Source organism: Ilyonectria robusta (assembly GCF_021365365.1).
Source record: "Ilyonectria robusta strain PMI_751 chromosome Unknown BGZ61scaffold_25, whole genome shotgun sequence".
Lineage (NCBI taxonomy): Eukaryota > Fungi > Ascomycota > Sordariomycetes > Hypocreales > Nectriaceae > Ilyonectria > Ilyonectria robusta.
In genome coordinates, this window is record NW_025764459.1 from 64,475 (window position 1) to 88,584 (window position 24,110).

Below are 24,110 nucleotides of genomic sequence, written 5' to 3' on the forward strand. Positions count from 1 at the left end.
TGGAAAAAAAGCGTTGGACAAGGGTTGCCGCTTTTAGGTAGAGGAAAGGGAGGCTTATGGTCAGTCTGTCATTGCGGCAGTGGCGTGGCGGCCTTCGCTTACGGCAGGGTTGGGAGCAGCGATGATCCTCACATCCAGGCTGTAGCCCAGCTTGTCATCCAGTCCGGCTGAATCATTTGAACATTCAAGGAATGAGTTTTATCGATGATGGCCGAGGGAAAGTATTTCCTAATCCGTAGCAAAAAGTTGCGCTACGAATGAAGCCAGAGACTCTTGATGGTCGTCTAGCAACACCATACCATGGCCTTATCCCGTGACAGTTGATAGGAGGATGCGACCCCAAAAGAAGAAGTGGGGATAAAACGTAGGGGATAAAATGTGGGTGATAAAAAATGCGGCACGATAAAAAAGAGCATAAACAAATGAAAAATGAAAAACTTGTCCAATCAGGTGGATAAGAAAGCCGCCTTCCTGATGTATATTATTATTCGGCCGGTCTCCTCTTCTGAGAGCCACTCTTGTCCAAAGCTTCGACGGTAGAGGAAAAGCTAGGGGGTGCCATATCCTCATCGTGGGCGGTCCGCCGGATCGGGGGATTGGCGTCGACATCAGGCTGCCGATGAGGTCTACAGTATCCTAGCAATGAATAACCCTAGAGCGGAACAGGTGAGTGAAGCCATGTCTTTCATCCCCAATGTCTCGTCTGTCGTCGTGGATGATACCAGTCGCTGCGTCTTCGCCAACTCTCATCAGCCCTCTAGTGGCGCTATGGGAGTTACTAGTGCTCAGTTAGTTCGAGGCTTGAGAACCTTTCTTTTCTTCGAGGCCGTTTCAGTAATTCATGACTATTAGCCGGCATTCATCATCACCTACTACCCTAAGCTTTCAAACTATCAGTGCAACGCCCAGGACTTCTAGAGACGGCACATTTCGTACCTACGGAGAACAGTCAATGGCCAAGAAAAGGGTGAAAGGGTTGAAATTGACCAATATGCGAGGAAGGTTCCACGGTGACGCTCAGATCGAGGATCCATAATCAGACAGCCAGTTCTATCAAATACAGAGTAAAAACTCTCTTAAAATGCGATCTTCCGATGTGGATGCCGTTAAAGCGTAAAACGTAAATGGTGATGGGTCGCAGAAGATATACGACGATCGGCGACGGTGAACGCTTGACCGACAAATCTAATGGCTCTATGAAATCAATCACCAAGTGGAAGAGACTAAAGTCTTTCCTTCCGAAGTCGTCTACACAGTCGGCTGCTTATATACCTGTCCGTACCTGCGAATCCATCCAGCCCGCTGAGAATGACATGGCAGATGATATGGCAGAACCAGTTTCCGACAGCAAAGAGGACAACAATAAAGCAAAGAATCAGTCCGGGACTTCTGCAAGCCCTATTTCCATTGTGTTTACGCACAACCAGCCCTGTCGTGAGTTCGGCGAGGATGAAGACTTTCGTTGTTTGTGGCTGTCATCCAGTGAAGAAGAGGACGTGGATGATGGCATGAACGAAGATGAGATATCTGTGTCCTCATGGCCTCGGCCAGTTTGAGTTGCCTTGTACTTTATTGATTTGCTGTGTTGACAGGCGGCCACCGATGTATCCTGCTTACAGAGTTCCGGCCTCAATACTCTATGGCAGCTAGGTTTGTGGTCCGATCATTTTCAGGAAATAGCGACGAGAAAGAAAAAAGATTCCGTGACTGTGGGCTGGGAGTGCGGACATCTGAAAACGCCATCGGCTAAGTTCAGAACGCACTCAGGTGATAGTCGATAAATGGCCGTCCTGGCCCTTCGACCGCCTACACCCTGTTCGACAACAGAATCAATGCACTGGTGTCGTAATATGGCCACAGCCTTCGTCCCAAAACGGCATCTTCTTAAACCAGCCAGTTTTAGTTATCTATGGCCGAATTCACCATCCGTGAAATCGAATCGTGATGTCCAGCTACCGCCCGGCTAGTCTCAATGTTAAATCGACTTCTAATCATCTGCTTCTTTCAAACTACACAAACTACAGACGTGCTCTGATATCGAACAGGTCACGGCCCGCACAAACGTACCTGAGCCCAAAAGAATCCCGCACAGACACTTGCCCGACACTGCCTAGCTGACCGACGGTCGTACAACATGGCTGAGATGCAGGACAAGCCTCGTCACAGGAACTCACAACCCGCTCCATCTCCTGGAAGCGTGGTATATCAGACCGCCACAACAAAAGGCTGGCACTGTCGGCCTCTGAATGCCAATAACAGCCAATGGCAAACACCGGCGTCTTGGAACGGAATGGCCAACCCAGCGACTCTCGTCCTCAAGGGCCCAGCCCCCAAAGGAAGCTGCCCTTGGAGAGACTGCCGTCCGGCTACCCACACGAGTCAACACCCTGAGCATAATTCCTATTTACCCTCGCCACCAGTAGACCCTGCGTGCCCTACCGGGTTGGCAGTCCAGGATCAGAAACAGGGCGGGAATGGCTGGAGCACCCGGTATGGGGCCTCTCCCCCCGCCGTAGGAGGAGCCTCTTGGCCGCAGCAAGTTCAACAATCATCTCAAACGACAGCGTCGTGCCTGCCCGGAATGTCGACTCAGATATCACAACCTCTGGTGGGTAACTCAGCAGGAACCAATCTAATGTCAGTGCTAATCAAGTTGAAAAGAAGCCCGGACAAGCGACTCGTTCGACTCAAGTCGCATATCCCAACCAACGAAGCATGATGTCCATTTGGCGCCCTGAAAATCGTCAAAGTAATCAGCCGCAGGCAAAGTTCAGGTTGTCACACGTAACCCACAACAAAGACACGAACAAGAACCAAGCGTCAAGAGCACCAAATCGAACAGATAGAATCTCGAAGGTACCCTTCAGTCGAGGGCACCGGTTTAAAGCTGGACCGAAAACAACTTTCCCCGCTGGCTTAGAGCGGGTAGTGATGGAACTGCCTCCTATTAGAGAGTGCCTTTCCGATGTCTTTGCTGACATCGATCGCGCTACCTCGAATCGTTGAGCTAGCTCGGGACAGGGTTGTGCACTTTGAGAATAGCTAGAACATAAGAACACTGCTTCAATCGCCTGTCCATTGCCTGGCTCCTGTCTATCTTTGGGATCACGTAAGCCCTATTATGCCAGCTCCTAGCTTTGCCTTTTCGGTGCGAGCCCTCACAGTCTCTTCGCGAATCAAATGTAGTGAGCGTATAAGAGAATTGATGCCTTAGAGAAGTGGCTTCGGAATATCATGTTTCTCGCCAAGGTGACGTGAAACGCCATGTTCTTTCAATGCAACTTTACAATGACGGCAAAGAATTGCAGGTTCTGGTAGAGTATAATTCAGACCAAGCTTTGAAGCTTTCGTAATGATCTGAGGGAAGGATAGAGCGTAGGATTGGAGCTCACCGAAGAATTCATTGGAAGTAGGAGGTTCGGTACCCATTCTTCTCTGTTGAGAACGGAGGGAAAAGGAGAAACCAGCTCTTGCGTCGAGGAGGAACATCGGTCATCGACATCTACATTGTTGGCACAGACCCAACAGGTCTGGAAATGGATCGCGTTTCACGTTCCAGCTAAACATGGTCAATTTGGAAATGAATGTCATTTCCAGGCCAACGGCGCAGGCCCGTTTTTCCGAGTTATGATTGGTTCAAAAGCCGTGATGAAGTTCATTACCATCTTGAATGCTTGACTATACTCGGCCGATTTGTGGTTGGCATGATCAGACGCAACCGGAGCAGCGGCAATCAACCTTGGGCAGTTTTAGGAGTTATAATAGGCCCGCCAATACAAGCTCATCCTAATGCACAGAGCTGCCGATCCAGGTTATCTCGTGATTTCTTGGGTGTACTTAATGCACCCACTGCCACATTGATCCGTATCATTTAGGAATCCCACTTGTGAATTGGGTGTCCGATAGGCTCTTGAATTATTATCTCAACACCCCGACCATAGAACTGCAAGCCTCGACGGTTTTTCTTTCAGCGGCCAATCCATGGAGAAGCTCTTCTGCCTGTGCGACAATGAAGAATGAATCTAAACGACCAGATCGGACGGATAAGATGAATGTGAAGGAACTATGCGAACAACTTGAAAAGGCTCAAGAAGTAAGTGAAACTATCCAAGGTATATCCGAAATCATAACCTCCCGTTGAATGAAGTTTTGAAGTCGTGGTTAAAAAAGGTATTGAACCTCCAGGAAGTAATGGTGTCACAATCACGCCAACTCGAGCCAAGTCCTCTAGGCTATAAGGCAATGCTGGAATTGCTCGGTCAATCATCTGTTGCAGCTTTTGCAGCTTTGCCAGAAGAGGTCCGCTTCAAAAGGTGGAAGGAGCTCTTCGGAGACTGTGACGGATCGTTTTTGGATGATTTTTATCTATACGAAGTCCCCCATTTCCAGTTTTTCCATTCTTTCAAAGTACTCGATCGGCACATTGGACATGGCACAATGGAAAGGCGGTTGATTCAAGAAGCTCGGCGTTTCTTCTACCAAAGGACAGAATTTGTCTTTTCAGCAGATTGGATCGGAAAGTTTCTAGCTGATCAACTTGGACAATGGAACGATGCCGTCCCGGTTGAAGAGGTCGTTCGGAGTGTCATCATTCGAGTTGATCGGCGGCGAATGGACGGCTCGAAAATAGCCCAATACCTGCGCCGTTCGCTTGAATTCACCAACATCGATTGCTTGAAGGTGGAGATTTGGGCGAAAGGAGCTCTGGATGGCACCGATTATGAAACACAGGATACCATTCGGAAAATGGCTGGAGCTGTTCAAGAATTGATCGATAAATTTGGGGATCGCTTTAGCATTTGGAAAATGCGGCTGGAGGAGGAGCGAATGAATTGTGGAAGCGATGATTACATTGGCGAACCGCACAATATTACAGCTTGGTGGGATGGGCCGCCATTTGAATCCTGGAGAAGGTTGGAACAGGGCACGGCTTCGTTCCAGGAGCTCATGCAAGATCAGATCGAAAGTTGGAAAGACCGACACGGCTCCGATGATGATGAATACTGGGACTAGGACGTCTGATGCACCTTTTTATCTCAAATGTGCGGAAGCTGAGACAGGGACCAAGTCTGCAGTACCTTAAAAACACTGATGGTCTGTCTGCTTCTACTCTGAAAGATATTTCACTTGGGGCGCAGGCAAGATACGAGAATGAGAAAGGGACCTAACGTCCACTCTATCTATGTACATAGGGGCGTTGTTAAGCATGCAGGCAAGGCAAAAACCAGCGGGACAGAGAAAATGAACCAAAAAAAAAAAAAAAAAAAAAAAAGGGAGGGGGGAGCGGGACGGGGATTGATTGCTACTTGATGATCCCATCATTTCACCGCTTGATGGCCATTTAGCATGAGATGCCAAATTCAGGTATTATATGATCGCTAATTGGAAACTCTTAATCAATCCTGGCTCCGCTCTAGTTCGCTCGCGTCAATGGTCTTCTCGTCTGCGAGTCCTCGGTTCCTCATCGGGCTACCCTGCAATTGCAACATGTGCTGGACGGCAGAATAGGCAAACACCATGTTTGATGCAAGCGTTCCGCCGGCACCAAGAGATGCGGCTCTCAGAACACAAGCGGATGTGTCCCCCGCAGCATAGAGACCTGGGATGGCCCTCCCATCAGATTGCAAAACCCTGCCGTGTTCGTCCGTCGAGAGTCTCTTCTTTCTTCCAACATCGCCGGGAGAAATCCGAACGGCATAGAACGGAGCGCGCTCAATGGCTCCCAGGCAGGAATTCGGCGTAACTCTTGGGTCTCCCATAATCCTCTGGTAGTCGTCGTCGCCTCTTTTGTGATGGATATCCTTTCCATAGCCGCACATTTCGTTCCAGCGTCGGATGGTAGATTCGAGTGCCTGCCTTGCGATGCCCATCTTGTCTGCCAAGGCGCCCACAGTATCCGCTTCTAGGAGGATGCCCTCGCTAAGAGCTTTTGTAATGTCAGTCCATCGATGGGTACCACCCAGCGTATATCTCTTTCGATAGTTCTGGTCCAGAACTAGCCAAGCCCTCGCATCCTGGGCTACGCGTCCTTCGGCTCTGGCGTACATGGACCTGGCCGCATCGCCGTGCGGTCTGGACTCCGCGAAGAATCGATTCCCTTGGTTATCGACGACGATAGAGAACGGCTTGGAGATCTCAAATATCGCCTGAGTCGTTCTACCTGTGCGCGGCTCCTTCATCGTTGGAATTCCCCCAACCTCACGCGTCACGCACGACTCTGCCCCCACACTCTGGCATAGTGCCACTGCATGTCCATCGGCGTGTTGAGGATCACTCGGATTGTTGTCTTCGTTGCCGCCTAATGGAAATCCAATATCTGACATTCCTCGGTACTCGCCGAAGTCGTCCGTGGCCAGAAGCACGCCGCGTAGTGCTCGTACTTTAAAAGTCTCTTCTCCCCTCTTCAAGGAGCCGCCCATGACGATGCCATCGTCATACCATAGTTCAATAAGCTCTGTTTCGGTGTATATGTCAGTGCTCCCAGCACCTTTACAGATGGATAACAGCTGCGCAACGAGCGATCGTCCCATTGATGCCGGGCGTTTGAAGTAGAGAGAGTAGAGCGAGGACCTCAGACGCATCCGGCCGGCCTTGAGGAAATCTTGGACGGATGCAAATGGGCGTGTCAACACACGAAAGTCCTCAAATCGCAAAACCAGAGGCGCCTTATCCTCATGGGATAGGTATTCCCCTAGCGAACCTAGCGATGCTACGTCGAAGACGGCCGGATCGAGCGTACGGCCGCCGGCTGGCAGTGCCCCATCCAGCCCGGGTTGATGGTCGGGGAAGCTTGAGCGCGCTTTCATCCACTTGAACCCCCGGCCACGGAGAAAATCAATCATCTCGGGCCCTTTGGTTAGAAACGCGTCGATGCGCCTCCGGGCTGTTGTCGACAAAACGCCGTTGCCGTGTTGGTCGGACATCGCAACAGCGTTCTCGATATATGTTTTTCCCTGCTCTTTTCCATCTGTGAGTCGACGAGACTTCCATACATGCCAAGACTCGGCGGTCGGATTTCCTGGCATCCAGATCATTCCGCTTGACAAAGTTGCCTTGCCTCCTAACGTTTTCTGCCTTTCAACCAGGATGGTCTTGAGCCCTCCGGTTGTTGCAGCGCCAGTCAGACCTGCTGCACCGCCACCGACAATCAGAACATCGCAAGTTATAACTTTCTCGGACAGCTCGCGCATTGCAACAGCTTAGACTGGAGTGAGCCGACGCTATTCCTTTCGGGGCTGGGAGTGATAGGATGATTCGTTGCGATTTCTCTTACTTGGACGTATATTTCGAAACAATACGAACAATTTAAATAAAGTGGGATAAAAAGAAAAGACAGACGGACGGACTATTATCCCCGCCAGGGACGATAACTCGCAGACCATGGTACACGATCGACTCGGCTTAATGCCTTTATTTTTTTTCCTTCATTTTTATGGGGGTTTTTTTTTGGACGTCCTTCGAGACGCTTGGGGCCAACTTTAGACGGTGTTAATGAGATCTTGCCAAGATATACACGACCCACAGTAGACAGCCACCCTCTAGAGGCCTACGTCGTTGCTTGGCGAATTCGCATGCCTAGTGGCTAATATTTGTCCTGTGCGGATAATTCTGGCAAGTCAGATGAATACAGCTTATAACTGGCGAACCCAAACCTCAACAGCGATATGATACTTAGACGAACCCTACCAGCCGCTGCTTCTCCACAGTATATTGGCCACACCGCAAAACCCATCACAATCCTTCGACGCTCCTGGTACAACGTGTCTTCTAACAGAGGAGGTGATCCGGAGAAGAAGACGAGCGCAGCTCTGCTACTTTGCTACTCTGCTACGGCCTAGCTTTCCGAGTCGAACAGAGATGAGGCCTCAACCTCAGCCGTCGTCGCCGCTACCTCTACCGCCACATGATGGCCCATTCAGCAGTAAGAAAAAGGAGATCACTAGACACCTAATCGCAATCAGCTAACTTCAGTTGCAGAGAAAAGGAAACATACGTTAATGGAGGATTCCGACCTTGAAGCGTGTCAAATCCTTCAAAGTTTGGCACAACAGACTAGCCCACAAGAGTCGCGGGACGAGCGGCGGACACGAGTTGTCGATGGGAAACCGAGTTGGTGGAAAGCAGAGACGATGAAACACGAGCCCGGATGGGGGCAGAAGCGACCTCGACTGGCCGATCGCTTCTATTATGAAACACTATCGCGTCTTTAACGCACTCTACGATAGTTTTCTAAACAAATAGTCTGCTGGGTGGCGTGTATGGAATTGATGATGCTAATGCCTCTGGTGCGTTGATGTGATCTTCGCTTTAACAAGAGAACTATTGGCAGTCGCTTGGAGAAGAAGGTAGTCTTCTGAGAAACGGGCTACGGACATAGGACATGTCGATAAAATTTCAAACACGCCCTGTTCAGCTGCTGGGAAAACCTCGTCCCTCTAGTGCACACATGTAAGGGATCTAGGCCACCATCGCGGGCGACCAAGTGCGTTGGCTACCCATTATTCATTAACCGATCCGTAGATTAAGGCGTGTCTCACATCCCTTTTCGAGCATATTGACATCCTCACTCTCAACAGGGCCAAATAGTCACAACTCTAACCTCCTCATCCAGCATGAAATTTATTTCAAGAAAATGTCCAGCCCCTAGATTTGCCGGCTACTCCACAGACGGTGGCTTCAAAACCTATCCCGATTCTCCCTTTCGTATCGCAAGAGCCCAAAGTTGGCGAGCCGTCCCTGGTTTGCTATCTAGTACTGCCAGCCATGTTTGCTCCCACCAGGGCAGCCAGGAGTTCCATAAACGCCACCAACCATCCAAAGAATAACATCAACAAGCCACCAGATTCCGCCGCCACCAAGAGTGAGTAGCTTGAAAACGGCCAGAGGCCAATGATGGGCGTAGAATTGATCTACTCCGATTGAGCCCAGCAGGAAAGACAGGATCATAGCGGTCCGCTCCTGATGATAACACTTGGCGGTCGTGGGGCGCTCCTCGAAACCTCCCCACGACCTCTTTGCCAGGTCGAAAGGTTTCACATTCGCTGTCAAAGTGCTATGTCAGTGTCAATAGCACCAAGCTTTTCCGCCCCAACTCACCGAACGTAGCGCACGCCATAGTACCGGCCAGGACCATGGTCAAGTAAGCCCCAATGGCTAGCCTCCAGTGGCGACGAACAAGCCGGACATCTCTATTGACCCGCGTTTTCGCGACCACACCGTTGGAGACCGCTAATTCGGAATACTTGGGATACATTTCAGCTGAGAAAGAGGCTGGTCCTTGAGCGGAATGCGGGAATGATGCTGCAAGCCTGGTGTGAACGGTGAATGCAGGGTCGTTTCTAAGCTAAATCGAAAAAGTAGGGAGCCAAAGGGGACACAGCCAAATTGCAGAGTAACTTATGCCCTATTAAAGTCTATTTGTATGTTTGCATATCCCAGAACGAAGAGCTAGGGTGATGGAAAGGTCTGTTTGGTAGGTACGGCAAGACATCAGATAGCGGCTCATTGTCTCGAATTATTGCCTAGTTTTGATCTCGACCGGATTCGACTCTCATGATGACGAGCTCTAATCAAAATGGGCTTGCAGCAGCCCCAACCAAATCCAAAGAATGTCCCGCTGTATGTACGTGCATACTTCACTGTTATAGTCATTGAATTCGGCAGAAAGACGTGGGATAAAAAACGCTCAAGATGCCTTCGAAAGCTACCCATTGCCTTTCGACGTTTATATTTTCAAACTGCGTCTTTCCAGATTTTAAAGCTTAGAGCCACTCGTATACCTGCAATATGACGACTTCCGTCGCTTCGGTCGGTTTCTCTGCCTCCATGGCAAATTCTTGTGTACATGTAGAACTTGAGAAGTGATTGCGCTTTGCCCTGCCAGTTAGCGTGCACAAGGGGCGATTCGAATGTCAAGTCATGTCTCGATCCAGAACATACCGATTGATGAAAGAAGCGTATGTGCCCGCGTATATCTTCCGGCAACCAAAGGAAGGCCTGTTCGAAAGAGAGCACGATTTACTAAGGCCAATCCCCGGCTACTTCTGTATTCTGCATATGGCAAGGTTCAAACCAATGAACCTCCTTACAGAGAGACACTCTAGATGGAGGCAGGATAGGAGCAAAAAAGAGCCATCACCTATTCCCTGGTGCCTCCGCGTCCGTTTATCGCATGGCTCTTTGGGTTTACATAAGTACGTGAAGCTACGGAGACCATCTGGAGCCATGTGTCGAGCTATCAAAAACATGAAAAAGCTTCGTATATTGATCTATATATCACTTGCCAAGGCTTGCTCTTTGCAATATGGTCATTGGATCCCCGAGGATGGCCAATCCTTCCGGCCGGTATTAAATGAGCTCGGTGTAGACGGGAGGAAATCGAAGCGCTGAATCCTGGAGTAAATATTGACGAGATCTATCCAAACATCTTCTATCGGATTCCGCTCAAGAAGCCCAGGCACTCGGCTGTTTGGACCAATGGCTGCCCCCCTTTACTTCAGTTATCCGAAACCGCCCATGAATCAAAAGGCTCGTCATCTGGCAAACTGGCATCGACAGCCTCGTCCATGTTGGCGGACAACACCAGTCCTACAGAAGGTGCTTCTGCATCGACCTTGATAACGCGTAGAACTCAAGATCCATCATCACCAACCAGAACAACAGATACATCTCTGAAGACTGTCTGGCCAGAAGGATCAGAGACGAAGTGCGATTCGGGACCATCTTCAGGACTTGATGGACAGAAAGAACGCAAAGTTTCCACCCAAACATCGCAATCGTCGACCATGAAGGACAACGAATCGATCGATCATGCGTTGACAGAAACATCGCCGAGTCAGGGACCAAGAACGGCGTCCTCGGCGACATCCATAATTAGCAAAGACGCATCAGAAGAAAGCACTACAAAGAACTCCAATGCACCGACACCAGCGGAGCAACGTACCAAGGAGCCAACCTCGGACACCAAGGCTCCGGAGAAGACAACAAGTAAAAAGAACCAGGCAAAGACCAGGACATAGTCTTCGGCTGAGACGTCTGCAATCAAAACAACCACGGCACCGACCACGAATACGAGACAAGAACGAACGATTACGTCCGGCAACTCATCTCCCGTGTTAAATAGCGAACCAACGAAAGAGACGGAACGATCAACTGGCTTTATTACATCCCCATCGGAAAAGGCCAAGACGACGAGAGTGACGACAGCTTTAGCAAGCCAGACCACTCTGTCAGACATGGTCTGCCTGAAGCCAAAAGAGTTGCTAGGACACGCGAAGATTTGTGAGGCACGTGTGGCGAAGACTGCAAAGACCTGGCGTGAGGGACCAGCCGGGAAAGGAAGCATGACAGCTAAGAGTGCCGGACCGAGTAGCAGAATAAACGACATCTGGGGGGGTAAAATTTGACTACTCTATTTCATGGGCTCAGGACTGCGTGGGCGATGAACAAAAAATAAGGCAACCACTGGGACCGGATGGGCCATCATGCCAATCTATCTTTTACCAGATTTGGAAGTCATATAAGTTGCCTCCGTCGTCTTAACATCAATACTTACACTCCTTTAGGTAAAGATAGTATCGGAATTGAAGGGACGGCTCGGGCCGGATGTCTGATATATAAAGTGCAGGCTACGATAGACGCGTAAATGCTCCCGGATCGTGCTCGGGACTCGCCACGATCTCCTTCAACGGTCAAGGAAGGCTATAAGCAGGAAGAAGCAAGCTTCGAAAGTATTCTTCATTATAGATATCATAGGACTTGTAAGGGAAAGTTAGGTAACGCAGGAAATAGATAGTAAGAAAGCTAGCAGAGGCTTAAATTTGAAATTCACGACTTAAGAAATGAAGTTGTTAAACTTAGATACTACGACATATGTTCGATTAGGTTAGGCATATCGTATGGGCCCAATAATCCACGTTAATACCCCGGGTGTTGCCAGTGCGTATTGGATGGCAGTTGGAGGCAAAGTCGCTCGACTTGCCTGGCCCCTTTCCCGGACCTTCATGCAACTGGAACGCCTGTTTATTTACTGCATAGCCGATGAGCGCTCTGCATGTGAAACTACACATGTTGTAATGAACAGAATCCAACCTTTCCGCGAGGGTAGCTGTAGGAACAGGTACTGCGATGATCCAACTCCTGCTCCATCTAGTGATCCATGAGCTAGTGTCCGACCTACGTGTCACCCCAGCCAGAGGGTCGCTCTCTGGGAGAAATTCGGCCTGGACCTGCTGCTCGCTGCGATAAAGCCAAGGGTTATCCTGGCTGTTGCATGAGGTACTCAGGCCGGGTTCTGTGAAGTAGAAGGAGGTACTTGCATGCCTCCTTTTCCGCGTCATTGGGGGCCGGGTTGGGATGATTTTGAACGTGTGGTTTTCTTGCTTCGGTCCATACGTAACAGATCTTACCCTGTATCGAACAACATCGCGTGTTAGTCGGCTGAAGGTAGACTCATCAATGGTCACCTCGGCCTATACCGGCTTTGCTCGCCACCCCGTTTGCATCTTCAAGGGCAGAAAAGGGATGGACTCCAATGATATTGTCAACGCAATCGTTCATTGGGCTCACTTGCCTACAAGACATACCAGTCCAAGTACAGTATGCTTTGAGTGAATGGCTGGATGCCTTTTTTTATAGATATTACATCACACATGAAGCATTTCACGCTATAAAGGTCGGAGTACATAAGTAACAGTTCTCGAAAGTCCCGTATCACTGACACCTGGGCTCGAGCGAAACCATACCACGACGTCTACCCGATCCCCTTCCATACACATGCTCACTAGGCCTCTACAACAACAGCAACAACCGTGAGTGGCTTTTCAGCATGGGCCCAGCCGAGATCATTATCGTAACCACGATTTCGATCTTCTTCTGGGGTTTACCCGCTGTATTGACTGCCCATATACTTTTCGTCAACGCTACTCACAAATGGCCGCGTCTCAAGGCAGACATACGCCTGTGGAGCCTTGCCATTATCGCCGCCTCGATGCTCGCGCTGTGTTGGCCTATTGCTCTGGTGTTGTTGTGTTTGATATCGCTTGGCTCATGCGCATTTGCCTCTCACTCCACGCGCCATGGAGGAAGTCGGAATGCCTGGCTTTCTCTCGCTTGGGTTCCCTTAGCCTGGGCACGCATTAAAACAGGGTGTCGGCGCAGAATGCACAAGACTGAGAAAGTCACGGTAGAGCAGAGGGCAGATGTGGAAAACCAGATCGCGAATCATCTCCAGTCGAAGACCCAACCCGAACCTGTCAGCACCGCGGATGAACGTGATACAGGCAATTTCAACTACGATTCGAGCCGTCCTGGCCCTCCTGTTGGAATTATGAACGGAACGGGAGTCGCACGGTACGCTCACCGATCATGCCAGACGAACCAGGATGCAGCTCCTCCCACATATGAAATGGCTTTGGAAGAAAGCGTAAACAGGGCTGCAATCCCAAACGACCAACCTCCTCTACCCGCGTATTCCGCCTGATACGTTTGCCTCTGCACATTCGCCCCTCGACCCAGTCAGGCTGGTAATTCGAAAGGCGACAGGAGATATGCAGAGCAAAGGGCTTCTGGCAAACATGGGATGGGTACTAACATAAGCTACATTGCTTATGTCACGGTTCTCCTACAAGCCAATGGACAGGCGGTGCTTGCTCCTGGCTACAAACTTCACTCAGATACTCCTGTACCAAGCAACTTAAGCTTTACTTCTCACTTAACTTGGGTTCGTGCTCTAGAAACTACGTTAGTCACACTCCACGTCATTCTCGACTCGTGCATTGGCCGCTGTGTGGCGATCAACAATGGGACGTTATCATCGATTCTTCCACATTAAGTGAGCATGGCTTACTAGGTATGAACTCAGAATACCGATACTGCTCCTTTGATATGCTTCGCTACGGAATATCATTACATAGAGAAAGTCTGACGTCAAATCTCTGCCCCGGCTTCCTCGTGCAGCCACACTCCCTCTGCCATTATTACCTGGTGTCTTTTAATGGATTTCTCTCTCTTGTCGTATCTTATGAGAAGTTTCGAGAACTGAAAGAGATTCTTCGAGAACCCCCGGCTTCTTGACGCGACCACCCGCTGCTGAGTCTCGTAGAGTAAATACATCCGGCCCAGGTATCATAGAAGTAAACCACCCCGGACGGACCTGCGCAGGTCTTCTTGTCGATGGTGAATCAACGGCTCGGCTGGATGTCGTCTCTTCGCCTGTTGTTTTTGTTTGGTCCTGGGAGAGAGTTTCCGCTCCTGTTCTTCTCGTAATGACGAGGTGTGGAACCAGCTGGACCGAATTCTTAGAACCGTTTTGAGACTTGGCGGTAGCATGGAGATCGACGGTGTTGACAAGTGAGGAAATGCGGAATGAGGTTGCTGTGAACGGTACAGTCCGTCAAGGAGCTGCGCCTGATCCGTTTTGTCACGCCTCCGTTGATGATACTCTCTAGTTCGATCCGGCCCGAACTGTCCGGGGACGCTCAAACCTCGCTGTTTTGGTAGCCTCCATCCGCAGACACCTTTGCACACAGCAAACCCTAATCCTCCCTTCTACTATCCTACGGGATTACCTAAGTACTCTTTCGGCTCGAGTGCAAAGGACTCGCCGAAAATGGCCGCGGCCTTTCCTCATGACGGCCAATATCAATCAACTCTGCATCGACACTGAAATACCCTGAGGTGCCTCGTGCCCAGCGATCTTTCATGTACTAGCCAACCTTAATGACAACAACGAGCACAAACGAGGTCACAAAGACCGGACAAAGCCCATGTCCTGCATATCATCTTTCCCAAAGTTCCCTTCCATGCCACCTGAAATAAGGCGTCAAGTATGGAAACTTGCTCTTTTGGGTGCAAATATGTCGGTGATATCCATCAAGGCATATCCTGCAAATTGCGAGCTTGTCCAATATTCTAGTGTCTCGTCGGTAGCTCTAGCTTGCAGAGAAGCTTCTGTTGAGTGGGCCATGATCAGTTGTCGCTTCTCGGAACACTTTCCCGTCAATGTCTGCCTCCAGCGTACAATCTGCCTGATACAAGGCATTCCACGCTCTTCCGCGACGCCAGCGAGGGAGCCCTGTCTCGAGGTGGATATGGCATCCCGCATACGACATGTTGCTTTTCTCTTCCCATCAAATGTAAATTTGAAGGAGATTTTTGCCGCTTTCTCGACTTTTCACCACCTCCAAACTATAATCGCCGTCCCTCCTCCGTGTTCCATCAATGACGTAAGACATTTGGACCGCCACGGAATTTCACAAATCGCGCGGGGTCTTGCAGAATTGGCTGATGAGCCTCCCACCGGCTCGCAAAATGGTAAGTCTGGCCATGTTGGACTTCTTTTCAGGGGAGATCCACCAAGTCAGGCAGTGAGGGCTTTCTACAGCCGCAGCGACGCGCCCCAAATAAAGCTTCTTACACCACGACGCAGCCAGCCCTCCTTGCACGATCCGATGCTTAGGAGCTCGTCGCCAACTTTCTCACTCATTCACTATGCATAGCCCGAGGCGTCTTTATTGGATGCATCGCAGCCATTCCGCGGGCATCAATGAGCGGGGGACGGCTACGGACAATAGCGCACCAACTGCTCCTGCTACTGTCTTATCTAACAATGCACCAAGGGATCTTTACGCATTCGAAACAGAGACAATAGTCGACCAGATTTGATTAGTCGGGAGTGCGAGGACCGGTCTAGAGAGAATGTGACAGAAATACCATCAAACTCTCGCCTCGCATAGGTGTACAGTTTAAGGTACTCTCAAATGTATAAACAAAAGGGAGCTGCGGTTGTCATTTTCGTAACTTGTCGTGTTGGTACCCTACGCAATCATACGTGCTAGGTAAACGAAATTATACTCGAGGCTCCACCAAGCGCATCTGCAAGCGCCTATCGTCTCAAAACTCTCCAGAACGTTGATCCATTTTTGGCTTCATTGACAAAGCACATCGTTCAAGTAGCCCCTGCGTTCTCGTGCAAATAAGTGAAATACTGTGCCACAACTTGTGAATTTTCACCGGCGCTTGGGAAAGAAAAAAGCACCTTATCAACCTAATCTGATTACAGTACGAAGCTTGAGGCAGCCACTTTTCTTGAAGCCCATCACCCTGAACGTCATGGCGTGCTCGAGTCGTGCCGTCAGGTTGCGGGATTCCATCTCCAACTGGGATCAAGATCTCAAAGGGATTCAGGAACCGAATGCTGCGTTTCACGAAGAGTTGACCATTCTTCGCGATCGTTCGAGGAGGAGATTGGAACAGTTTGCTCTCGACCCTTCCCAAGATGATATATCGCTAGTTCAGCTGGCATTACTTTCGGATGGCCGACACATCAAGGAACTAGAGCTTAATCACGCTGCTACAAGGGCGCAGAAGCAAGAAGCCTACGATTACGGAACCGAGGTACTCGCGAGAAAGATTATTGGGGATCTGGTCAACATATTTGGCCTTCCAACGATGCAAAGATTGGCCACAGAGCTGTTTTCTCCAATAGGAGACCAAGGGCACATCGCTCGCCTCTCTGGCCACTTCAACGAGCTTTCCTCTCCAGACCAACCGGATGCAGCAGCCGAGGAGTTAGTTTTGCAGCCCAACGGTTACCATACAAGACGCGCTGGCAGACTTCGTCCGATGATTTTACCATCGCCGCACTCGTCCGTGGCAAAGTCTGGCGTGGTAGGGATTTTACGATCGATTTCGGGAATTATGTGACTGATTCTGTGTAGGTTAAAAGAAAGCAGGACGCCAACATCGGAATTACCAGAGAAAAGAGACGCTGTCTGGCGGTAGTGAAACTGGAGCCCGAACCCGAGGTTACGAGACCTGCTTTTCCGACCTCAACAGAGCCGTCCCTTGCCATAACCGAGAGCTTATACCAGCACGATGAGAAACAAAAGGCCGTTATCAGAAAGAGGGGTCGCACGCTTACGAAAAAGAGCGTTGAATTCGGAGTAGACGGCCATACTGCCTGTGTCCTAGTCTACAGGAATCCCATCCACCACACATGGGTCTGTGCAATGCACATTCCGGAAGGCCAGGATGTTCCAAGCTTGGATGCCATTGTACGCTTCTCTCCATGCCGTCTGAGTACCTCGTCTAATTCGTAACAGGTGGCGGATCATCTCAGGTCCGATATGGCGACGGAGTCCCTACCTTCAATAGAGGCCAGGACAAGAGCATGGAGTACGGCAGGCTAGAAAAAGTTCCCAGGCGAACGAATGGAATAGAACCCTTCGCCCTGGCTGATAAATGCATTCGATATTTATCTCCTGCAGGCTAAGCTTTAGAGGTCTAAGGAACGGCAAGATGTAGTTTAGATATCGAGTTCGCCTTCTTCCTTTCTCTCTGCCGTCGTTGGAACATTGTCAGAGGCAAACTGTGTCTCCTCCGTCTGCTGCGCGTCCAACCAAATGTTCATGACAACACCTTGCAGCGCACCTACACCGTGATCCTCGTCGTAGCGCCTTGGGTCAAGGAAAATTCTTGCCAACTTTGGCGCCAGAAAGCAGTGAGGAGAGTCGTGTGGCGCACCTACGACTCCAGGGATCTCATCTCCCGTTATTTCCCCATCAACGGGAACCCGATGAACCCTCGAAGCCTTGACCATGCCGTGCAAGAGGCCCATCCTCGAAACACCGCCTACATCGACACTGTTTCATGTTAGGTCATCGTGGACATCATCCAGCCTCTGGCTCCGGGCACATACAGAGCTTGCTGCTTATGCATCGCACGGTTCGATATGCCTGATGAGGGTGGAATCATGCTCTATGTCAATACCCGCACAACGACAAGGTTTAGCGTATTAATGGAAATAATGCAATTCCAACAGGTCAGTCGGCAGCCGATACCGTACTGTACCGGATAACCTTGGTGCTGGTCTTCTACGCATCACTCTGCGTAACATAGGCTGCTACCTCCATGCGAGAAAAAGGCCGCTTGGCTGGCTGGTGAACTCGAAAGGCTTAATACAACAGTCCTCAAATGCTAGAAGAAATCGGCCGTCGAATAATAATATACGTCCCAAAATCAACGTTCCGGGGTGTATATCGCGAGGGGCAGGTGTCTTTGCGGTTGGCAACCGTCCTAAATGGGCCGGCTTATCTTTAACCAATTTCTAAGACGATCGGAACCTATAGCTTCTAGAGGCTGCCCAGCTGCGCGGTTTCTTCTCCGCTGAACACCAAAATATAATTGCAGTACTACAGCTGTTTAGCTTGCTAACCACTGAGCATCTCACAACAGCCTCCACCCCATCTTCCGATCGCAGTTATGTTCCTCACCCGCTTCAAGCTGATCTCGTTGTTGATCACGCTCCAAATCTTATTGGGTCTCGCAGAGCCCGATGTCTTGCAGCGACATCAGCTCGAGCCTCTGAAACGTGGCACTAGATACATCAACATGGTCTATTTTGTCAACTGGTAGGTGATGCAGACTTGGGCGTCACGTTTAGGAGAAGACATAGGAGCGAGAGGCACGGAAGCGAGACTAACAGGTTACCCATCACAGGGGCATCTACCAGAGGGATTATCACCCTCAAGACCTTCCGGCTTCGCATCTGACGCACATTCTCTATGCTTTTTTGAATGTGCAAGCGGATGGGACAGTGTATGTACTTGTCGGCGATGTGTGTATTGCGGATCACTAATTGCTTTTCTGTCAAGTTATACAGAAGATACCTACGCCGATCTCGAGAACCATTACGACGGCGATTGTAAGTAATACACCCCTCGGATGCTGTTTCCCAATTCCTCGCTATTCATTTCCTTCATTCCCTTCACTGTTAGCTTCCACGTCTATCACAAAGCAAGAAGTTCCCTTTTCGCTTACGTTTCCCCATTTGCTCTGCTCAAGCTTGGGTCGAAGGCAACGACAATGCCTACGGATGTATTAAACAGCTCTATCTCCTCAAGAAAGCCAATCGAAAGCTCAAGGTCATGCTCTCCATCGGCGGCTGGACCTGGTCCACGAATTTTGCTGCGGTCGCCAGTAGCACCACCACACGAGCCACCTTTGCGAAGTCTGCGGTCACCCTAATGAAGGACTGGGGTTTCGACGGCGTCGACATCGATTGGGAATACCCAGCCAACGAGGATGATGCTACCAACATGGTCCTCCTCTTGAAGGCTGTACGAGACGAGCTAGACTCGTATGCAGTCGAATTTGCCTCGGGCCATCACTTCCAGCTTTCCATAGCCGCCCCAGCGGGATTTGAGCACTACAGCAAGCTGCACTTGGCCGACCTCGGCCGCATTCTTGACTATATCAACCTGATGGCCTACGACTACGCCGGATCGTGGAGCACCCACACCGGACATAATGCCAACCTCTACGCGAACGACGAAGAGCCCGATGCTACCCCTTTCAACACCGATGACGCCGTCAGAGCTTATCTTGACGCTAGTGTACCGGCTGAGAAACTCGTTCTCGGGATGCCCATCTACGGTCGTTCGTTCCAGGGAACTGCAGGGCTCGGTGAATCATTCGTCGATGTAGGCTCCGGCAGCTGGGAGAAGGGCGTCTGGGACTACAGCGCGCTGCCCAAGGATGGGGCTGTGCCGGACTTCGACCCCGTGGCCCATGCGTATTACAGCTACGATGCCACTACACGCGAGCTCATATCCTTTGATCCGCCGGAAGCTGTGCAGCAGAAAGTCTCCTATCTGAAGCAACTGGGCTTGGGTGGAGCCATGTTCTGGGAGGCTTCCGCCGACAAGACCGGGTCGAAATCGCTCCTCGAAACGAGCTTCCGCTCTTTGGAGGTGCTCGACGACACCGACAATTGGCTTCACTATCCAAACTCGAGGTACCGGAATATCGCTTCCGGGATGAAGGATGAGGCGTCGCGCTCGGCGACCCAACCATGAGTTTAGATGAGATGTCGGAGGTGGAAACTCGATGTCGCCGCAAAGACTGGGTAGAAATGTTAGAACGCAGAGTTATCGGTAGCATACACATGGTGGCGGACAAAACTCACGCAGTAGAACTTGAATTCGTACTTAGCACGCCACATCAATATCAGAAACGATGGGTAATTAAACCCTATCCCTATTCTATCTTCCCTTCGTAGTTATGGTGATTTCGGGGTTTACCTACCCTACGGCTGGCAATCTACCATGTCGAGCCTCCATTAAGTTACTCTCCCCTGGAAAAATTTATTCATCCCCTCAGCTGTTAGCGGATTGCTAGTGGAGGGGCATTTTTCAGGCTACCCGACCATGCTGTTGCCTTTGAGGCACCATCGGGGCCTTAACAGGCACAGACAAAAGGCCTTAGGAGAGAGAGCTCATCTCGCGGGACGTCGCGACTGCCTTTAGAATCAAGACAGACCGAGGCATCAGAGGGCGCGCAAGGCCCTCCAAACAACGACGGCTAGTCGCAGATGTTTTTCTCCCTGAAGGCAAGCTGCACGCCAGGCTTGGATTCCTTCCAAGGACAAGATTTGTCCAGTCGCGTAGCCCGCCCAACACGTCCCCAAGCCCCACCGAAAAGTGGTCTCGCGCTTCTGCAGGTACATTTCATCACGTGATAAGCTTCGTTCCATGTGCCAGCTCGTTCGCTCCTGTGGCAGGGAAGACGTCCAAAACAGATCCACAGCGATAGAATGGCGCGTCGGCGCTTCGGAGGGAAAGGAAATTTCAGCCATGAGTGCCTACCCACGTGTGCTGAAAAGTTTGGCCAAAAAACGGACAAATGTGATGCTGAAGCTATCTGCCGACGCCTAGCGCTTTTTCCGGCCACCCCTATTGAAGACGCAAATGGTGGGTCCGCTCGTTCAGAAAATTGGCGGCCGATTTGGCCGTTTTTCCTCCCACTCCTAAGACGGGGAATGTTGGGCTCATTTGGCTTGATTTGGCTTATTTGGCTTATTTGGCACCTTTGGCGCGTTTGGGACGCTCTGCGCATTCGGCCAGAAGGTCGCGCTAGGCCAGAAAATTGGTGGCCGATTTGGCCCTTTTCCCTCCCACTCCCTTTAGCGTCATGACTGTAATTAAATATCTCTCCCATCCTTCCGTAATGCCTCCGGATTTTCTTTCCCCTTTCCCTCAACGCGTTCCTGCAGAACTTTCCCTGTGGGGAAAAGTAGTAACGCGTTGGAAGACCGTGTCCCACATCACGAACCTCGAATGGCCCAAAACTGAGGCTCGACCCAAGTCACTGACCCATTCAATGGTAATCGAGATGTGTGGACAAGGTTGAGACCTAGCATGCCTAGGTGGACGAAGCGGGAGCGGGTGAGGCGCAAGCCATGCCAGCGATCTACGCGAGGTCCCACTTGCAGCCGCCAATCAGGTGAGCTGGAAGAACGACGGGGTAGCAACCATGTTGCTGCTTCGGATGGAGTCATAGCACTCAGGCCATGGGAGTCATAGCACTCAGGCCATGGGAGTCATAGCACTCAGGCCATGGGAGTCATAGCACTCAGGCCATGATCGCATTAGAGTCACAGCACTCAGAGCCACCGCGCTCACGGCCATGGGAGTCATAGCACTCAGGCCATGATCACATTCGAGTCACAGCACTCAGAGCCACCGCGCTCAAGGCCATGGGAGTCATAGCACTCAGGCCATGATCACATTAGAGACACAGCACTCAGAGCCACCGCGCTCACGGCCATGATCACATTAGAGTCACAGCACTCAGAGCAACGCTCTCAAAGCCCGCGATTGAGCACTGCTCTCAAAGGCCACGATCACACAGAGCCATGCTCTCAAAGCCCGCGATTGAGCACTGCTCTCAAAGGCCACGATCACACAGAGCAATGCTCTCAAAGCCCGCGATTGAGCACTGCTCTCAAAGGCCACGATCACACAGAGCCATGCTCTCAAAGCCCGCGATTGAGCACTGCTCTCAAGGGCCATGATCACATTTTACGAGTCACAGCACTCCTCTGAAAGGCCCAAAATATCTCATATCTGTTTTTTTTTCAGCTGGCACTCTTATACGTTAATGGCCTGATCATCCATTACCAGCTTGGTTTTTTTTTCCATTCAGTTGCTGCATAGACAGCTTTACTGCTTATTCATGAGAATCACATTACAAGAGTCACTGAACTCGCCTGAATGGCTAAAACATCTCATATCTGGTTTTTTTTCCAGCTGGCACTACTACATTTTAATGGCTTGATCATCCATTACCAGCCTGGGTTTTTTTCCCCAGATAGTCAGTTGCTGCATAGACAGCTTTTCTGCGCATTTATGGGCCTCAAATTTTCTCTTGGCTAATAAAAGATGTCAAGAGTTTTTTAGTTTTTTTTTACATTTTCTATCATTTCCACATGCGACCAAACGTGAGTTCCCGTATTGTCTTTCCATCTAACCGGCCAAACAAGCCAGACTAACCAACACGAGCCGATCGTGTGAACATGTAATGCGTAAGCTTGTGTAAAGCATGCCAAACGTGTAAAATTGGATATGCCCTCCAGCGGTCCAATGTTCGCTCTTCGGCCTACTGTCATAACTCATCGTAGACTTCCGGGACCGGCACTGACGTCGGCGAAATCCGGCCAACGTTTTTAGATGATGGTTTAGATTAGAATGGAATGAAATATTGCCCTTTAACATCATCTCCGCTAAAGCTGCTAAAGCTGCTAGCCTGATATCATCGCTGCTCTCTCAATAAGCTGACATCATATCAGGACAGTGTTTTATCCTGATATCAGGATTATTTATCATATCAGATATGATATCAGGATAGGCAAGTCTGAATGAGGCGAAAAGCCTGACTAGGTCCTTCTGGGGCGGTGTAAATTGGACATCAGCGGACGGTGTATCTTCTTTTCAGACGACTGACAAAACCGGCCCTCGGTCTACTTGTCTAGAAAAGCCGCCGTGCTGGAACGGCGATTCGCGACTACCCAACCCGTTCGCCCCGATAAGCTTCCACCTTTCTCTCTCCGCAAAAAAAAGTCTACTTTGGCCCTTCGTAGCCATCCGCGGAGATTCCGTCGACACGTACGCATTATAGAGAGTGTACGAAAGTCTATTAGACTAAAATTGACCGTTGTAAAGTCCAAATCTTTTGTTAATCGGTCATGCGCACTGGAAACTTTCGGATGCCGCCATATATCATATGGTACGTATCTCTTTTCAACGTCATCGCAGTGAAGTCTCTCCGTTGCCAGAACGCTTTGACCTATCAAGACTTTCATCGTTCTGTTTTGGGCTCATTTATCTAAAGCATTATGTACGTGGGGACTGCAGACAGTGTGAGCCTGAAACAGATCAATCGTTTGCTCTGGTGATGAGGAGGCTTGGAGCTAGCTGCAGCGGAACTCGCGAACCCGGGAAAGTGAAGTGCCGGGATTGAAAGATATGAGGATGATGGGCCTAAACGCTCCTGGGACTATGTGTGCTGGAGGGTAGACCACAGTTCGCTCATCCGTCCCCCATTCAGCGCCTCTCAAAAGGCTGTCTGGGATGAACAATGACGGAAAGCTGAGCCACGGGTGCAAGCGGCCCTGGAGGTCTGGGTCGGGTAGAATGAACCATCTGCATCTTGCCGCGAAGGACCCCGAACTTTGGGTCGAAAAAGAGCGTCAAGCTGATTCGTCACATCATAGCTGCTGTTCTTGCCGCAGTGGCGGCCACTAAGATAAGTTAGAATAAACTATGTTCTAGAACTCTTTGCTCCGGTAGGGTTACCGATCCCGTTTTCGGCGCTTTGACGAAGGGCCACAACTTAGCTTGTTCAGTGGGGAAACAAAAGGTGATTTCCGTGTCCTTTGCCCTCTGTCCAATTCAGTCCCTCCGACTGGCCTCGTATCGAGGTGACCTATCAACTTCAATACAGTACTATCGGGCCATTTACATCGATTTGTCATTTCGTAGCCACATTTAACATTATCCATCGTTGCAGCTGATTCCCGACGTGATGATCAGTCCGCTTGTCACAGTTAAAGTGGCTCTAGCTTCTATTGGACCCACTCTAATTTCAGGACCTCTCCACTCCGGGCGCTCCAGACGAGCCCCGCGGCAGGACCGCCAATTGGCCTCTTTTCAACATGGCAGTCATAGGCCTGGGTGGTTACCCCTTGTTACACCTGTTGGTCGCTGCCATCGTTAGCGTTTCAGGCCGTGGGTATATATTTCGAATGCTGCCGAGCACCCTTGATAAACGAG

General features: G+C 50.3%; 10 protein-coding genes across 10 annotated transcripts; 6 read left to right on the top strand and 4 right to left on the bottom strand.

Annotated features, from left to right (window-relative positions):
* Window positions 1-2,134: 2,134 nt before the first annotated feature.
* Window positions 2,135-3,006, top strand: BGZ61DRAFT_498064 (uncharacterized protein; the record flags this gene model as incomplete). The annotated part of the gene is made up of 2 exons (XM_046251233.1): window positions 2,135-2,608; window positions 2,662-3,006. 2 exons carry the CDS (start codon window positions 2,135-2,137, stop codon window positions 3,004-3,006), a joined length of 819 nt encoding a protein of 272 aa, XP_046098288.1.
* Window positions 3,007-4,048: 1,042 nt separating this feature from the next.
* BGZ61DRAFT_364150 (uncharacterized protein) lies at window positions 4,049-5,013 on the top strand (the record flags this gene model as incomplete). The annotated part of the gene is made up of 2 exons (XM_046241494.1): window positions 4,049-4,097; window positions 4,190-5,013. 2 exons carry the CDS (start codon window positions 4,049-4,051, stop codon window positions 5,011-5,013), a joined length of 873 nt encoding a protein of 290 aa, XP_046098289.1.
* Window positions 5,014-5,396: 383 nt separating this feature from the next.
* Window positions 5,397-7,190, bottom strand: BGZ61DRAFT_498066 (FAD binding domain-containing protein; the record flags this gene model as incomplete). Its single annotated transcript, XM_046251234.1, has 1 exon — window positions 5,397-7,190. The coding sequence occupies one exon, from the start codon at window positions 7,188-7,190 to the stop codon at window positions 5,397-5,399; it is 1,794 nt and encodes a 597-aa protein (XP_046098290.1).
* Window positions 7,191-8,748: 1,558 nt separating this feature from the next.
* On the bottom strand, window positions 8,749-9,188 carry BGZ61DRAFT_364331 (uncharacterized protein; the record flags this gene model as incomplete). The annotated part of the gene is made up of 2 exons (XM_046241511.1): window positions 8,749-9,052; window positions 9,097-9,188. Coding segments are annotated over 2 exons (396 nt in total), but the record flags the coding sequence as incomplete, so codon positions are not given.
* A 3,638-nt stretch (window positions 9,189-12,826) lies between these two features.
* Window positions 12,827-13,480, top strand: BGZ61DRAFT_483413 (uncharacterized protein; the record flags this gene model as incomplete). Its single annotated transcript, XM_046249495.1, has 1 exon — window positions 12,827-13,480. The coding sequence occupies one exon, from the start codon at window positions 12,827-12,829 to the stop codon at window positions 13,478-13,480; it is 654 nt and encodes a 217-aa protein (XP_046098292.1).
* Window positions 13,481-14,801: 1,321 nt separating this feature from the next.
* On the top strand, window positions 14,802-15,695 carry BGZ61DRAFT_509383 (uncharacterized protein; the record flags this gene model as incomplete). The annotated part of the gene is made up of 1 exon (XM_046251997.1): window positions 14,802-15,695. The coding sequence occupies one exon, from the start codon at window positions 14,802-14,804 to the stop codon at window positions 15,495-15,497; it is 696 nt and encodes a 231-aa protein (XP_046098293.1). The 3' UTR covers window positions 15,498-15,695.
* Window positions 15,696-16,110: 415 nt separating this feature from the next.
* On the top strand, window positions 16,111-17,263 carry BGZ61DRAFT_557522 (uncharacterized protein; the record flags this gene model as incomplete). The annotated part of the gene is made up of 2 exons (XM_046255688.1): window positions 16,111-16,668; window positions 16,764-17,263. 2 exons carry the CDS (start codon window positions 16,111-16,113, stop codon window positions 17,097-17,099), a joined length of 894 nt encoding a protein of 297 aa, XP_046098294.1. The 3' UTR covers window positions 17,100-17,263.
* Window positions 17,264-17,305: 42 nt separating this feature from the next.
* Window positions 17,306-17,754, bottom strand: BGZ61DRAFT_483416 (uncharacterized protein; the record flags this gene model as incomplete). Its single annotated transcript, XM_046249496.1, has 2 exons — window positions 17,306-17,642; window positions 17,699-17,754. 2 exons carry the CDS (start codon window positions 17,752-17,754, stop codon window positions 17,306-17,308), a joined length of 393 nt encoding a protein of 130 aa, XP_046098295.1.
* Window positions 17,755-18,261: 507 nt separating this feature from the next.
* Window positions 18,262-19,856, top strand: BGZ61DRAFT_483417 (glycoside hydrolase superfamily; the record flags this gene model as incomplete). The annotated part of the gene is made up of 4 exons (XM_046249497.1): window positions 18,262-18,410; window positions 18,499-18,597; window positions 18,654-18,703; window positions 18,844-19,856. 4 exons carry the CDS (start codon window positions 18,262-18,264, stop codon window positions 19,854-19,856), a joined length of 1,311 nt encoding a protein of 436 aa, XP_046098296.1.
* A 478-nt stretch (window positions 19,857-20,334) lies between these two features.
* On the bottom strand, window positions 20,335-21,159 carry BGZ61DRAFT_460590 (uncharacterized protein). The gene has a single exon (XM_046247041.1). The coding sequence runs from the start codon at window positions 20,995-20,997 to the stop codon at window positions 20,362-20,364; it is 636 nt and encodes a 211-aa protein (XP_046098297.1). The 5' UTR covers window positions 20,998-21,159; the 3' UTR covers window positions 20,335-20,361.
* Window positions 21,160-24,110: the final 2,951 nt, after the last annotated feature.

Coding starts and splice junctions, on each gene's coding strand:
- BGZ61DRAFT_460590 (XM_046247041.1), bottom strand. CDS start 20,997: ATGGGAGAGATATTTAATTACAGTCATGACGCTAAAGGGAGTGGGAGG.